The sequence below is a fragment of the Astyanax mexicanus genome, chromosome 1, assembly GCF_023375975.1.
Source record: "Astyanax mexicanus isolate ESR-SI-001 chromosome 1, AstMex3_surface, whole genome shotgun sequence".
In the NCBI taxonomy this organism is placed as follows: Eukaryota; Metazoa; Chordata; class Actinopteri; order Characiformes; family Acestrorhamphidae; genus Astyanax; species Astyanax mexicanus.
Window position 1 is genome coordinate 29444089 of NC_064408.1, and position 16434 is coordinate 29460522.

Below are 16434 nucleotides of genomic sequence, written 5' to 3' on the forward strand. Positions count from 1 at the left end.
GATGAATGGGTCCTTATAGAGCAACTGAGACTAACTAAAATGGTCTACTGGAAAAAAAATGCACTCATTTACTGAATACAGAAAAATATCAAATGTTTTAAATTTTTAAAACTCCCATTACATAAACATTTTAAACATGCTCAGCATCAATACACCAACTAGTCGTAGTGTTAGCTAGTGTCTCTACTGGCCAAAACCTGTTTACAGTAGAACAATGTGCAAATATAGGCTTGCTTTATTTGACTTCTTAGCAATAATATTTATTATCCTTTCTAAAATTAAAGAAATATAATGGACAAGATGCTCATTAATATTTTTAATTTGAGTTTTTAAGCTGTTTAGCTCCTTTCTCTCCCATTTACACTCGCGGGCTCCCTCTGAACTAGCATTGTGATTCTAGCAACACTTGGCAGGAGTCCAAAACGATTTCCTGTCAAAATAAAAGTCCCCCTAAAATGTAATAAAAATCAGTTTTGAGGCTGTAAATGAAATAATATGAACTAGTTTAATAGTATTTAAAGTTTAAAACTAATTAAAAGCTTTTCAAAACTTCTAAACACGTTTAAATAACGTAGATAATAAAAGAAATCGTACTAAAACTAGTGTTGCTGGGTAATACAGTTTTGCGCTGGCATTTTATCAATATATTCTGATTCAGCACACATATAACGCTTTAATAAAAGTAACATTATAAAGAAAAATATATTTCTTTAAGCCACTAACAGCATGTTTTATATGATGCGAATAGAAAAATCAGGGTATTTTACAGGTTTGACTGTACTAAAACTAGTGTTGCTGGGTAAAATCCTGGGACTTATTATATTCTGAAATATATATATTAATATATTCTGATTCAGGACACATAACTGTTTAATAAAAATACATTATAAAGAAAAATATATTTCTATGTTTAATAAAAAATACATTATAAATAAAAATATATTTCTATGAATATAAATATATTTCTATAAATATCTCTGAACTAATACGCCCCTCGGCTTCTGATTGGTCAGGTGGGTCGTAAAATTCGACTCATAGCGCCTGCGCGGCTGTGAGCGCGTTCTCAGTCTGCTGTGGGTGATCAGTGGAGAGGTACGTGCTGTGATTAGAGGCGAGCTGTAGTTTGTTTGGACGCTTTGAGTTTTAATATTAGCCATAGCCTAGCTTATTTAGATGTTCTTAAGGCTGTTCTGAGCAGTGTGGTTATTTATGGACTATTTTAGCAGCTTATTTAACTGCGTGGATCTGCACGGCCACGTGGTGAGGGTAGCTAACGTGTATTAACTAGCTAAGCTAACGTTAGCTTTATGTAGTCTTTACTGTAGTTAGGGTTTGATTTTTTTTTTGTTGTGTTTAAAGTATTTAGACTGGCAAATTATCGTTAAGGTTATGTTTAAATGTTTCGTTACCGGCCACCATGGTTGGCGGACTGTCAAGTTTAGCTAAGTGTACTATGGGTTAATGTGTTGATTTAGGTCTTAAGTTTGCCATGTAAGCTTTATCAGTATGGGGTTTCCAATACACCATGGAAATTCCTCTTCATGCATGGCCAGATCATGTCCAGGTTTGCTTTCATCGCTGCACGATTAGTTGCTTCGGTGACAATGAGGCCTGGTATATCCCTTACAGAGACTAGCAGATTTAGTTAATATTATGAACTCCTTCAGTTTTCAGTAACTAATAGTTCTGTTTCTTTTCAGGATGTCTAACGCTGGTGGTTGTGACGGTGACCTGGAGCATTTGGCGCTTCAGCATGATGGTAAGTTTTGTGTGAAGGACGTGTAGTTGGGTTAACTACATCATAAAACTACTGCTATGTAAGAAATGCAAACACTAATGAAGGCTGGACCTACCACACATTTCAAGTAGCAATGGGTCATTTGTAGCTGGAGTTTAACGGTCTATTAATTAAGACAAAAAAAACGTCTTATTTTACGTAGTTGCTTTGGGCTGACAATGCTTTAAGTAATGAATAATACCCAAGATGCACTGCGACGAACACCAACTTCTGTGACCACAGAGGGCGTTGTTTCTCAGTTTCTTGACGGTGGCCTTAGCATAGGGATTACCCATTCTGATAGCTTTTATCAAAATATGTGACTGCTGTGTGTTTTCTATGCACAAAATAACTCTGTATTCTGTTTATCAATCTGTCACAAACTGTAAATCAATCTTTTTTGCTTTCCTCAGGCAGAAATGTTTGCAATTTTGTGCTGTAGGCATCTTCTGGTGTTCCTTATGTTTCTATATGTAGAAAATGTACAATTAAACTAATGTATAGGTATGTGTAATTAATAGCTGGCTGTATAAATACTTGCATTTTACGCTGGGTAAGCTAAAGGCAGCAGAATGGCAAATAAAAGTGGATTGATGTAGCTCTGAAGTAAATCGTGCTCATGCACGTGAACAGAAACGGAGAAATTACTCTTTTGACAGTCACAGAATTTGGTGATGCACCTGTTAAATGTAGCTTTCTATAGATTGGTACAATCCATTGATATGGTCAGTGTCTCAAACTGATGCTAGCTGACGCTCCTTATGCTGAAAAAGGAACAGTGCTAGTCACTGTATGGCCAATGCAGGTCATGCTGCTTTAAAATGCTTTAAGATTTAAGTTTGTTTTTAAATATATACCAAGGTGTCTAGTTCAAGTTATAAATGTATATCTGCATTGGCATCAGCAGATGTGCATTTCAAAATCCCGAATTCCCAGGTGCATCCCTAACTTGTACTCATGTTAATTAACTCTTCTTGCCCAGTAAACAATGCAGTATTGAGGTCAGTAGAAATGATTTGAGTTATGTCTTATTTGAGTTAAGCTGAAACGGTAACTGAGAGGCTTCTCTTCCTATATAAAAGTCAAAGTAAAGTCACCTGAAAACTGTGAAACTGGCTATGGACCAGAATTAATCTCAAGTGTTCATTATCTAAATGTATACTTACTGGCTTAGAATTGTAAGTTTGAACAGTGGCTTATGCACAGTGCTAGTCACGGCCTAGAAACGGTGGGCTTAGGAACTAGTACAGTGCAAAGACTACAACTCTGTTCTCTTGCAACTCACCGCTGTGCTCATACAACAACGGTGCTACTAATGAGACTGGACACTTCTTTCTTTCAATGTGTTATTGCTGTTGGAGAATCCCTTGAGTTAATCTTGAACTGTTTTCACAGGCTTTGGCTAGATTTCGGACAGCGTCATTGCTCTGCTAAGAGGTAAGGCTCAGTAGGTAACCATTATCAGTATTGGTCCGTAATGATGATTGGCTTTTTTATGTTCAACTGCTCTTATGACCATGAAAGAAATTGCCTATCTGAACAATATTAAGCATGTCTAAACATTAACTACTTAGTTGAATTCAACAGATTACTTATAATTATTTTTTGCAATGTTCATCTACAGAATGTTCTATTGAAACTGAGGATATGATGTCCATGTATTGAGACCTGCTTCAGTCATCTTCCGTCATGGTGAGATTAAATGTTGAGCTTATCTGTGAACATACTGAGGTCTATCCCGACTGATTCCTCACAGTAGAGTCATGTCGTTGGAAACGCCTCAAAGATTAATTTTGTTGTATTGCTTTACCCATATTGCTACTTCCGTTAACTTTGTGGGCAAATGCTACAAGACAATTATTTTAGATTTTTGAGATGGTATGATTGACTGCTTAGTTCCTTTACCCTAAAGTTCCTTTTTTCCTTCAGGTGCAGTGATTTGGAGTGTCCAGGAGGTGGCACTCTGTCCTGTTCCTGGTGAGTCTTCTTTGTTTGAAAAATTCAGTTTTTCATGGACAAGCACTGTATGGTATCTGCATCCAGTTGTATATCTGGCTGGATTGTTCAAATGTCAGTGCGAGAGCAATTTGATAGCTGCTGTTATGGGCCTTATATCCTTTTATATGTTGGGTCCTTGCGGTTGCCGAAACAGCAAATTCAATTTGTTTGAAGTGACCTTTATTTTATTTGTGGATATTGGAAAGAAGTTTGTGAATTATTACCCAGAGACTTTTGTGCTTTTACTATAAAGTACTTACCATGCACCTACAAGTACGGGCTTGGTAAAACTTGTTTACATGTGTAAAATGAGCCTTGGGTATATTTTCCATTGAGTTTTCTTCATGCTGGAAGATAAGGGAACAGTAAATGTCAATTTGCTAGCCATGCAGTGTCAACTGCCAGCAATTCCAAGTACAAAACTGGAAACTATTTAAAGGTCTCCTGCTTAGCCAATCAACACTAATCAAATTGATATCCATACAAATATAGTTTAATTCCTCACGTTCCTCTTAGCTCCCCCACTTACTGGCTACAAGGGTGGCATGTTGGGTATGTGTGGCTGCTGGTGGCATGATGTGTCAGAATCTGGCCACATACCCCACACCATGTCCCACCCTTAAAACAGAACATAACACCACACTGTTACATGCCCCCTTTAAATGTGTATAGCATGGGTGTTTAATATATCAAATATATTTGATATCCTGACATTTTAATTTTTGTTCAGGTGAGGAGGATGCAGAAATGGAAAGGATCAAAAAGCAAGAGCAGGTGAGCATCACTGTGGCCAGTTTTACTTTACTGACTCGGTTGGTCATATACCAAGGCTTTTGGGAGTTGTAGTTCCTAATTTGCTGTGGACATGACCAGAAATTAAACCCCAGTGGGCTGCTTCAGTTTTTTGCTGCTGTGGTCTGCTGGGAACATTATATAAAAAAGTATAAACTTTTGTCTTAAATGTGCCTTTTTTTAAATGGTGTGCTAAGCTTTATCTTTAATGGATAGTTTTCCTCAGGACTGGAGTTGGCATTGAACCGGTCTTCCCTTCAGTGGGGATGTGGAATAAAAGGTAGATACAGCTCTTAATCTCTTCTACGGATCACATTCAAAGGGGGTTAGCCACATCCTACCACTGGCAATCCTTAACGCAGTGATCCAAAATTACTGCTCTGTATATTAATGCAGGTTTTGATCACCTGAGATTCCTGCTGGCCACAGGGCCACACTACATCCTCTGATCAAATGTAGCACGTGACTATTGCTTTAAATTTAAATTTGTAAGAAGTGGGTTTCAGGCTTTTGGTTTGTCCATTGTACTAAAAATGTATAGTTCAGTGCATGTTGGAAAATTTGAGTAATTGATTTCCTTTTTCTCTTCTGCACAGGGGATGAAAGTTTGTCAAGCCCACCATTATACAAGGATGACTGTATTTACATGATGCAAATCATTTTCCAATAAAATGATGTCTGGAATCTGTGTTGGTTTTATTCATTTTATATTAAGATTCTGAAATTTACAAAGTTTCTTCATAAATTCAGTTTTATGTCTCAAATCTGCTTCCCAAAATTTTAAAGCAGGTCCTATGATTGAAACATGAGTAAATGTTAGAAGTACATACAGGTGACGTAAAGCGGAGGTATTTTATTATAATATAATGTGCAGTACACTGTGACTGACAAAGTCAAAGTGGTTTTTATTGTCATTTCAGCTATATACAGAGTACACAGTGAAACGAAACAACATTCCTCCAGGGACCATGATGCACAAACAGTGTATACAGAACAATAGTGCAACAGTACAAAAGTACAGACAATACAACACAATACAGACAAAGAATAATAAATAACAAGACAGTGTGCAAAAAAGACCAGTGAGGTAGTAATTACCTCTATTACACAGTGTGCAATAGAGTCCAGTGAGGTAGTAGGGATTTTAGTGCTTTCCATTTTCTGGGGTAAGAGTGTGTGCATGTACAGAAAAACCATCAGTTCAGTCTCTGCAGTTAAGGAGTCTGATGGCTTGGGGGTAGAAGCTGTTGCAGAATCTGGTCGTGCTGGACCGGATGCTGCGGTACCTTCTTCCCGAAGGCAGGAGGGAGAACAGTTTGTGTGAGGGATGGGTGGGGTCATTCACAATGCTGGTTGCTTTGCGGGTGGTGTAGATGTCCGTGATGGAGGGGAGAGAGACGCCAATGATCCTCTCAGCTGTCCTCACAATACGCTGGAGGGTCTTGCGGTCAGAGACTGCAGGTCCCAAACCAGGCAGTGATGCAGCTGCTCAGGATGCTCTCAATGGTCCCTCTATAGAAGAGTGTGAGGATGGGTGGAGGGAGACGCTTTCTCAGCTTCCGGAGGAAGTAGAGACGCTGCTGGGCTTTCTTGGCTGTAGAGCTGGTGTTCAGGGTCCAGGTGAGGTTATCTGCTAAGTGGACACCAAGGAACTTGGTGCTCTTAACAATCTCCACAGAGGACCCGTCGATGTTGAGTGGAGAGTGGGTGTGTTGTGCTCTCCTGAAGTCAACAACCATTTCCTTTGTCTTGTCCACATTCAGGTGAAGGTTGTTGACTATACACCATTCTGTCAGCCGCTGCACCTCCTCTCTGTATGCTGACTCGTCGCCTTTGGTGATGAAACCCAGCACGGTTGTATCATCGGCGAACTTGATAAAGCTGTTAGAACTGTGTTTTGCAGCACAGTCATGAGTAAGCAGGGTGAACAGCAGAGGACTCAGGACACTGCCCTGGGGGGCCCCAGTGTTCAGTGTGATGGTGCTGGAGGTGCTGCCCCCGAACCGGACTGACTGGGGTCTCCCCGTCAGAAAGTCCAAGATCCAGTTGCAGAGGGGGGTGTTGAGGCCGAGCGAGCTTAGCTTCCTGATGAGGTTCTGTGGGATGATGGTGTTGAATGCTGAACTGAAGTCTATAAACAGCATTCTGACGTAAGTGTCCTTCTTCTCCAGGCGGGTGAGGGAGAGAAGAAGGGTGGTGGTGATGGCATCGTCCGTGGAGCGATTGGGACAATACGCAAACTGCAGGGGGTCCAGTGAAGAGGGCAGTCGTGTCTTGATGTTCCTCATGACTAGCCTCTCGAAGCACTTCATGATGATGGGTGTAAGTGCAACGGGACGGTAGTCATTGAGGCAGGACATTGTGGACTTCTTCGGCACGGGAACGATGGTGGTGGACTTGAGGCACGTTGGGACAGTGGCGCTGCACAGGGAGGATGTTGAAGATGTCCGTGAGAACGTCTGTCAGCTGGTCTGCGCACTCCCTGAGCACTCTGCCGGGGATGTTGTCTGGTCCTGCAGCTTTTCGTGGGTTGACTCTGCGCAGAGTGTTCCTCACATCCACTGCAGTCAGGCACAACACCTGCTCGTCCGGCTTGGGCATGGTCTTTCTCGCCATCGTGTTGTTTTGTGCCTCAAACCGTGCATAAAAGTTGTTCAGGGCATCAGGGAGGGAGGCATCACGTTCACAGGACGGTGGCATTGTCCTGTAGTTGGTGATTGCCTTTGTAGTTGGTGATTTGATTTTGTATGTGCAAGGTTGTTTACTTCTGGTTTGGATGGAAGACATGTTTCACCAGACACTATGAACCAGTAACACTCTGTCCCCACTAAGAAATTTTAATTAAACTTACTGTAAGTGTCTGTTCGGAAAATTGTGAATTTGGTGCTCTACAGGTATTGGCCATGTCACTTTTTTAAAATAACCTTATTTGGCAGTGTGGTTAATTTTTTTTAGGTAGATTAATACATCCTCTAACCTAGATGAGCATTAAAGTTCATGCTGGCTTGATGAACAGAGCTGAACATTTTAAAAAGGATGTTTAGGTAAAATCTGTAATTTTTTTTTTTTTTTAAGCGGTTTAACTACTTTCTCCAAAACTGTACAGCAGTCTCGGGAACCCAGTCCTGCACCATTTTGAGGATTCCCTGCTTTTTAACTCTGACTATTTGAAAGAGCTTGTAAATAAGCTGATTAGTTGAGTCAAAAAAAAGTATTGAATGTGCATGTCTGAGTGGTGCCAGGACTAGGTTTGAGAAACACTGCCTTTAGTCAAGTGTTTATTACCAGAATGCTGTTTACTACCAAAAGAGATACAATCTGCATAGCACCTATAATGAAAGTCCACACCAAAGCTGAAACACTGAGTAAATTCTCATCAATTACTGGATTAGAGCAAAAATCTGAGCCACATTACTGTATACAGTCAAACCATTACTGTCAGGACAATGGCCTATGAGTTGTCAGGTTAAGCCCCCTTTAACTAATCTGATCACCACCTTTATGGAAAACTAGACAATATTTGGATTTGCTGGTGGTAGAGCCCACCTCACTAAAACTATTAAGAGTCTGTAGACTCTAAACGCTCAGTTTAACACAGCTTAAAATTTAGGCACCAGCCAAAAAAAAAATCAAACTGGTAAATATATGGAAAATAACTAAAACTGCATCTGAATGAGACTGACCTTTTTAGGAATTTAGAAGTGTTGGTGCTTCAGTGCAATTCTGTTTCGAAAGAAGGTTAACATTTATTTTTGACAAAAAAAGGTTGCTTTGTGTGCCAGCACTTGAGCAGCCTTGAGACTGGAGCCGAGCTTTGTGAGCAATTTGCTGCTTTCGTGGACTTGGCTCTCGCAGTTTCACATTGGGTCATGGGACACAGATTAAAGGATTCTCTACAGAGAGCACAGCACACCCTTTCTCCTCAAAGCCTGTTTGTTTGGCTGTAAATGTCATTTAAATGTTCCCATTGCAGAGAATCCTGTGTGCCTAAGTCAATTTTATACCACAGACTGCTTTAGCATTGACCCATGTGTATTTTTTAACAAGCAGGTATTTTTAAAAGGGATTGGCACTGGTAAGCAAAATGGCACAAGGGAAATCAGAGTGTGATGTGATAATATACACACATTGCTGTTCTTTACTTCTCTAATGTACAATATCTGTGTTAAAGCTACAGCAGTTAAGCTCTGCTCATTGAGATTAATTCTGCGTTTTATTTAATCTTAAACATCAGAATTCCAAGTCAAACATTTTTACTGTGGATTTGCTCACAAGTTGGATTTTCTACTTAGCAGACATCCCAAGTTGCAAAAATTAATTTCAGAGAGGTACCCCCAAACCTGCAAAAAACCCTGCAAAACCTCGCCCAAAAAATCAATAACACGCTACAGTGCATGTTTGTGTTTACTCTTGAGCCGTTTGTTCTAGCATCAGGGAGCCATTATTGATATGCGGTATACTCCCACAATCTCCGGGAGACTTGGGACATCTGACTTAGTCAGAAGGGCTTTACCAACACCAAGTTCAATATCCAAGATGGCTGCACCACTATGCAGTAAACAGTACTGTCTGTATGTGGACAAAAACATAGCCATATAGCAGACAAACCAAGTCTCCCTGAAGGTGCGGGAGTCTCCCTCATTTCGGTAGTGGCTCACTGATGCCCGCGAGTCACACATAATCTCCCGGAATTTAGAACGAGTGCCCCAAGAGTGCACTGCACACAAACGCGCACACAGGTGTCAGACTTTTTTTTCTCTAATCGTGTGTGGGAAGGAGAGAGAGAAAACAGAGAGAGTTCTGATTGGCCTGTTCTCTGCAAGGAGTCTGTGAGACAGCCAATCAGTTGTTCAGTGAGTGAGAGAAAGCAGATCATGGCGGAGGCAGGGCCTTCCAAAAAGAAAAAATATAAAACTCATTTCACCTCTGAATACTCTAAATTTAATAAAAAAAAAAGTACAATTAATTAAAATAAAAGTAAAGTTTAATTATCCTTTGGTGTGTGTGCAAGATTTTTTTTTGTTCTGTTTTTTGTTTTTGGCCGGGGGGCGGGGGGGTAATCAACTTTTGCAACTTGGGATGTCTGCATATAGTGTGAAATCCTTTACTACTACTCCACACCCATCATTCCACATGCTTTATTCACAACTTCCCAAATGTACAGGGAGCTCATAAGCAAGAAAAACAAATTCTTGCATAATGCTGCTTTAAAAGCATAGCAATAGCAACAGATACAGCCTCTTTAATACAGAAGGTTGAAAAGAGCTTGTAAAATGATCTTACAATCAGGTGTCAGCGCTGATGTACTGAAAACATTCAAATTATACTAACAACTGTATATCTAATCTTTTCACGAACAAAGGTGAAAAAATGCAGTTGATTAGAGTAATGCAATTAATGTGTCCTAAAGGTCTAATATCCAATAAGCTGCTCATTACTAAGCAACTAATTCAAGTACCAAGTTGTTTACATTATCTTTATAATCTGCCATTTTAGAACTGGTTTGTCTACGATACACGATACTATTGTTCTGTGTTTTGACGTTATCTATGATGAAGTATGGTGCCCATACCCTCAGAAATGTACAAAACCCACAGCATATTTATCTTGTGGTCAAGCTCTAGCTCACATGTAATGTAAAATTCTATCTTTAGTCTTTCTTAAATCAACTGGCCTTCAGGTGTTTTAGAACTAGCCTTTCTGTCCACAATGTGCGAACATTTCTTCACACATAAGACAACGAATATTGCAGGGTCATACTTAGCTCTTGCTTTCACGCTCGAGTTGTCCTGCCAATATAATCTCATGTGAAAGGTCTCGGGTTTTACAGTCTGCTGATTTGTGTTCTCTTCAGCTCCCCGGCGATGTGATTTCAGAAAACGTTGGGAGAGATGTAATGGCAGAGGTTCACGCTTGTTAACTGAAGGAGCAAACATTGGTTAAAGTCTGTTTTTAGGCCAATAATTGACTATCTGCATCCTTCTATGGACTGCATAGTCCTTGTTTTTTTTCAAATGAGTGTTTTAAATGTTCCATTTGATAAACTGAATAAAAGGGATAAACCATTAACAGCTATGTGTTACAATGATTTGTCTATGGTTAACAGGTGTCAGGCACAACAAGGAGACAAAAAATGATCAATTGTTCAATGACTTTACTACTGAATGGGCAGAAATGCTATGTTAATAATCCCAATTAATAATTAATCCACAGCATAATGTTTTTAATAACTTGGTTGTACAGAATGTGTATAAACAGAATGCCAATATTTGTAGGCAAAGAAAAATGATGACAGGAAAAGTGACTCATTAAAGACTGCACATTTATGGGTAAATGTTACCATTTAGTCAAATTTCAAAAAGATCAGACATATATCTCTTTCACTGAAGCTTGTGTTTAGATAAGCTTTAGATTGATCTGATGTGCATATCATAAACATAAGCCCATGTTATTGCTTGGCATGGCTGATCATGTTCTCTAATCAATCCTTACAGTTCATATAAGGGGTTTATGCCTCAAAAGCATCCCGTTTAGAGTTTTCTGTCATAGAAATTAGTGTATAGACTGGTACATAAACCCATCAACTCCTCCTACAGTACCTAATCCTCACTCATTTATCCTAAAGGTATAAAGAGTATTTTAGCATGCTGAACAACTGCTTTTTAAAGCCTAGTTCAAGAACAGAGCTCATTTACGTAGATCTGTCTGTAAGGCGCAGTAACTAAAACCAAACGGTTACAAGTGGTCTTTACAAAAGCTTTGAAATAAAATACAAGAAAAAAGTAGAATGTTTACATTTTAAAGCAAAAGTGGGAAAATACTGGAATACTGGTTACTTCCATGGGACACAATACCAATCCCATGACATTTAGCATGTTAGTGTATATCTTTTTTTTTTTTTTTTTTTTTTTACAACTGCTTTAATCATGGCTCATCCAATCAGCTTTTAGAACTAAGTCATTACATTTTCTAATAATAGTTAAAATGTATACATTTAAAATGGTAGGGTACTTTGTAGTAAAAGGCGCCAAAATAATTATCTGGCACAATGCTGTTAAATAACCACTTTTGGCTCCACAATTAACATTTTAATATTTAATTTTAGTATATTTCAACTGAATCCACTTGACTAAAATATTCTAAATAACTTCTTCTATTGCATCAGTTTAAAAAAGCATTTCTTGGCAACTTCTGCTTTCATAGGATGCCTTATTTTTTGGACAGTAATAACCAGTGTTGCTCAACAATGTCCTTATAGCTAGAATAATAATACATCAATCTTTTTAGATTCTTTTTTCCTTTATGTTCCAGGAAAGCTGGTGAGGCCACATTTTATGCAGATTTTTCAACTCTGCTCAGCTGAATCACTGCTGAGTAGCAGAACAACATGTTTTTTCTCCCCTCTGGAACAGCTAAACTGTCTTGAAGACAAACGATAGCTGCTCCTCTCAGTACCTTTAGGCTTATCAGGGCAAGACGCCCACTCGTCTCTAATCTATTTATGGGGCTGCTCTAAATAAATTCTGGAAGATAACTACCCATACTTAAAACATACGCAATCCTGAAGCTTCACGTCATAACAGCCAAGCTTGCGGGCCTAAATAGCATCAACCAATTACCGTCTATTATGTACCCTCTTTGAACATGCATGGGGTTTTTGTCAATGCCAGGATCCTGAAATCTCATCAGCTGAGGTGGTGTTGACGATACTGTTGTGGAGGGCTGGCCTTTGAACTGAACAATGCTTGATTTAGTTCCTTTGAGAGATCAGAGTGGCCCCAGGGTCTTATCACTGCTGCATACAAAGAATGCTTTTTTATGGCTCAGTGTGGCAAAGGCCCTGATTACCAGCCTGACACAATTTGTGAATTATTAAACTGCTAGGTACTTTTTTAACAAGGTGGCGTTATGTTCAAAACTTTGTAATGCGAGTAGTACAACAGTAGGAGCTCGTAAACAGGTAATGCTGGGGTTTATGGCTTTTGTTAGGCCTATGTTTATTTAATGCAGTGTTTTATTATTTAAAACTAATGATAAAATGATTTACAGCCCTACAGCACCTATGTAAAAAATCTGATGATTGTGATGACACACACTAACCTTAAAATGAAAGAGATCAATGGTCTTATAATAAGGGCAATATATAATAAGGGCAATATCCTACATATACTTTGTATTTTATATATTATGTTTCCCCTTAGGTCTAGAGTTGGTCCCTAAAAATGTCAAAGTTGAATATACTGATATATCCATGATTCATATTCAGAACTATTTGGTTATGGATTAGTTGTCACATTAATCCCAAAATACAATGTGAAATAAAAAGGGAGGAGCTTCTCACAACATTAGCAATCAATGCGCAGGATTAAACTGCTGTAATCCATTTTTTTAAACCATGTTTACCTAGCACACAAAATTTGACAATGCAGTGAACCTTCAGGATTCCAAAAAGGTTCTCAGAAATGTTCCCAGTAGATACTATCATAATATTTCATGGTATTTTTGTGATAATGATAATTCAAGAATACATTACTGCAACAAAATGGAAATACAATTTTTTGTATTAATATTGCATACAATATGATATGGCAAACCCTTAACTGAGATATTAAAATATACAAGAATTTTATCAGATTTGTAACAGAAGTCAATGATCCAAATTGTCATGATACAAATAATGCACTTAAGATATCTTCATAAATCCAGGATTAAAGTAAAAGAAATGATACTGGACAGATATAATCTGTCTCTAGTAGATATATGATGGGAAATGAGAACAGTGTGAATTTTCCTATGCTAAAAACAGCAAAAAAGTATTACCCTGATGTGATAATTAGAGGTGGGTGATATGGCCCAAACTTTAGAGTATATTGTTCACGATATTCAAAAATGTTGGCAATATTATTGTTTATGATACAATTCTTACTCTATCTGCAAACCATGGATGTATTGGTTGGTGACATGCTAAGGAACGTGAACAGAAATACCCACAATTCATTGTGAGAGACTTGTCTCATGAGACGAGAGAAGACACAATATTGGGTTCATGAGAACAAGACGGGACAAGATTTTAACATGTATATTTTTTATTTTAAAGTTATTTTATTTGACTGAAACTCATAAAATGCAAAACTCCAGGTGAATTTTTTAAATATTTTATAAGTAATCATTTTGGATGTCAATCAATGTTTCCTCTGATGATTAATTATTTATAATTTATCATATGCAGTAAAATACAGAACAGTATGCAAGTACTGCAGTTGGTTTTACCATAAACGGAGCAACATATCTCCTGTATGATCTCACATTAGTCTCCTCAAACCTTTTGTCAAAACTATTGTCATAATCTCCCCAATAAGGGTTCTGTATTTAACTGACAATCCCCCTTAAGAGTTATATACAGATCTGGCAACCCATGACTGAATCTCTTACTGATGAGAAATATTGTGCAGTTTTTGTCACGCCCCTAATGTCACACAAAAATTAAGAAATCTAAAAAAGGGATTCAAACTAAACTGAAAAGCTTCAAGTGTCTTTAGCAGGTCCACAGCCACTTACAGCCACTTACATTAATAGGTGTTAAAATCCAGGATGTGACACTTTTGTGAATGTAATTCTAAGCCTGAGGGCGAGCCTGTTGGCCAAGTTGCTAAGCGTAAAGTTATGGGTGGGTGATATCACGATTATCGTGATAAATGTACTCTTAGTATGCTTTACGATACTGCCAGTGCTGATACTGATATTGAAACTGAGCTACTTTGCTAAAATATCTGAAATTGTATTTATTTTACTGCATGTTAAGCCCTCTACAAATAGATATACTAAATGGATAAATGTGTTGTGTTAAGACATGTTGAGACATGTTGGGACATTGAATTTCTGACTTCAAATGAACTCTTGTCAAAAGTAATGGATTTATTTTTCAGCTGTCCCAAATGTATATAATAATGTCCCGAAGTGTGTATAGTTATATGAGAGTGGTATGAGGGAGTTTGTTTTGCATATTTTATTATTATATGAGAGTGGTATGAGAGTGTTTGTCTTGCATATAAGTGTTACTAAAATAAAAACATGTTGGTGTTTGAGAGAAATTTCCTCAGTAAAAAAAATAGATTAACCTATAAAGAAGAGGAAAATGCTCAATAAAAATGCTCAGTGTAATAAGTGTTCAATAGATTTAGTAGTTCCTTCACAGAAACACAAACAAGTCCAAAGTCATTGCAGTGTTGTTTTTTAATCTCACAGCATTTCATGCTTCCCTCTGCTGACAACTTTTATGGAGATGCAGATTTCATTTTCCAGCAGGACACATCTTATATAAGATTTTAATTTTCTGACACAATAATTTTTGGGAGTTTATTGGCTGTAAAATAAATAAATAAATAAATTTATTGGCGATAAAATAAATAAACACTTAAAATTTATCACTCTTTGTGTAATACATCAATATATGAGTTTCACATTTTGAACTGACTTACTAAAATAAAGTAACTTTTCAAAGATATTTAATTTTTTTGACTATGTACTAATATGTTAAAATATATACTCAAACTAGCATTAGCATTAGCAACGTAGCACCTACATGCTCAGTGTTTATTGTTCGTGTTCTGGGGACTGAGAAATTATTTGTGAGAGTTAAAAGTGTACCTCGGCTCCTTTGACGGATGAACTACATGTCCCATGATGCATCCTGCCTCCGCTAGTCCCTCCTCCTTTTTTTGAGTGGCAACTTGTTTGTTTCACTGTAACCAGCTGCTGGACCGATCCAATCCCTGTCGGAGTGGAAACACGGGGGCCGACAGTCCTCGCTTTTCTTTCCTCCCTTCCCGTTTAACCTCGTCGTGCTTTGCTTTTATTTCACCCCGCTTCTCTCTCTCTCTCTCTCTCTCTCTCTCTCCTTTTTGTTTTCCTCCGTGGACAATTTTTCTCTCCTTCGCTTCTCTCTTTTCCTTTTGCTGTTATTTTTTTATAGAGAAGCTCTATCCACTGGCTCACAGCTCTGTTTATTTATTTATTATTTATCGGGGGTTGTTTTCCAGTCTCTCTCTCTCTTTAGTTATTATTTTAATGAACAAAGACTAGGCGTGTAGATATTTTATTTTTTTTAGCTAGCTAGATGTTCCACAAATGAGAAGACGCAAAAGATGGAACTGCACATTTTAGAGCACAGCCTGAAAGTAGCTAGTATAGCGAAGGAGGGCATCCAGATTTGCACTCACGGATTAATCAAACTAGCGTTCCTGCCCTCTAAAACCAGGTAAGTGACTCTGTTTTCTCGGTCTGAGACTAAACGCTGGTTTAAACGGCTGGTTTAAATGGTTGGTTGGTTGATGTGTGTGTGTGTAATGAGTCGCTGCTGAAGCGGAATTAAGGCTGGTAACGTCAGTGTGAGTGTCTGTGAGCGAGGCTCTTCTCTCCTGTGTGAAAAACAGTCCTTCTCCTGCAGTTCCTGCAGAACTTCCCTGGGCTTTTCATTCAAAAACAAGCCTGCATTCACCTCACCCGGGGGTGTTTTGCCGAGTTATGCTACCCATCAATACGTGCTTCATAAAGGCACTGCGCATGCGCTGACATACACGTTTTGATTATTCTTGAGTTTTTTTTTAAATAAATCTATTTTTTGTGTGCATTAAACACCTTGGACGTACTGTCTTTGCACATAAGTGTAAATGGACATTAATAATAATGCATACAATAATAACTGATTATTATTCAAAAATATATATTCAAAAGCCGTTTTTAATGACCTCTCATTGCCATAACTTCACTTTGATACAGTTTTGCTGTTCAAAATCTACATCTACTGGGACTTCTGCTGGTAATATGCCCTAATATTGTGCTTCTTTTGTATTTTGTATATTTTTTAC

At 38.2% G+C, this 16434-nt stretch overlaps 1 protein-coding gene, 1 long non-coding RNA gene and 3 other non-coding genes across 6 annotated transcripts in view; all 5 read left to right on the forward strand.

Moving 5' to 3' along the window:
• The first annotated feature begins 995 nt into the window (after positions 1 to 995).
• LOC103023588 (uncharacterized) lies at positions 996 to 5251 on the forward strand. Its single transcript, XR_454425.4, has 8 exons — positions 996 to 1092; positions 1701 to 1759; positions 3173 to 3214; positions 3402 to 3469; positions 3707 to 3754; positions 4506 to 4549; positions 4794 to 4847; positions 5164 to 5251. It is a non-coding gene; the product is annotated as an uncharacterized LOC103023588 (long non-coding RNA).
• On the forward strand, positions 3503 to 3636 carry LOC125785834 (small nucleolar RNA SNORA18). Its single transcript, XR_007428181.1, has one exon. It is a non-coding gene; the product is annotated as a small nucleolar RNA SNORA18 (small nucleolar RNA).
• On the forward strand, positions 3796 to 3931 carry LOC125785830 (small nucleolar RNA SNORA8). Its single transcript, XR_007428176.1, has one exon. It is a non-coding gene; the product is annotated as a small nucleolar RNA SNORA8 (small nucleolar RNA).
• LOC125785833 (small nucleolar RNA SNORA32) lies at positions 4590 to 4707 on the forward strand. The gene has a single exon (XR_007428180.1). It is a non-coding gene; the product is annotated as a small nucleolar RNA SNORA32 (small nucleolar RNA).
• A 10053-nt stretch (positions 5252 to 15304) lies between the features above and the next one.
• The window catches only part of castor2 (cytosolic arginine sensor for mTORC1 subunit 2), a 34710-nt gene continuing 33580 nt past the window's right edge, over positions 15305 to 16434 (forward strand). For both annotated transcript variants that reach the window (XM_022680597.2, XM_022680601.2), the window contains exon 1: positions 15305 to 15824. In XM_022680597.2, the coding sequence (XP_022536318.2) occupies positions 15712 to 15824 (113 nt within the window). In that variant the 5' untranslated portion in view covers positions 15305 to 15711. The remainder of the gene's footprint in view (positions 15825 to 16434) is intronic.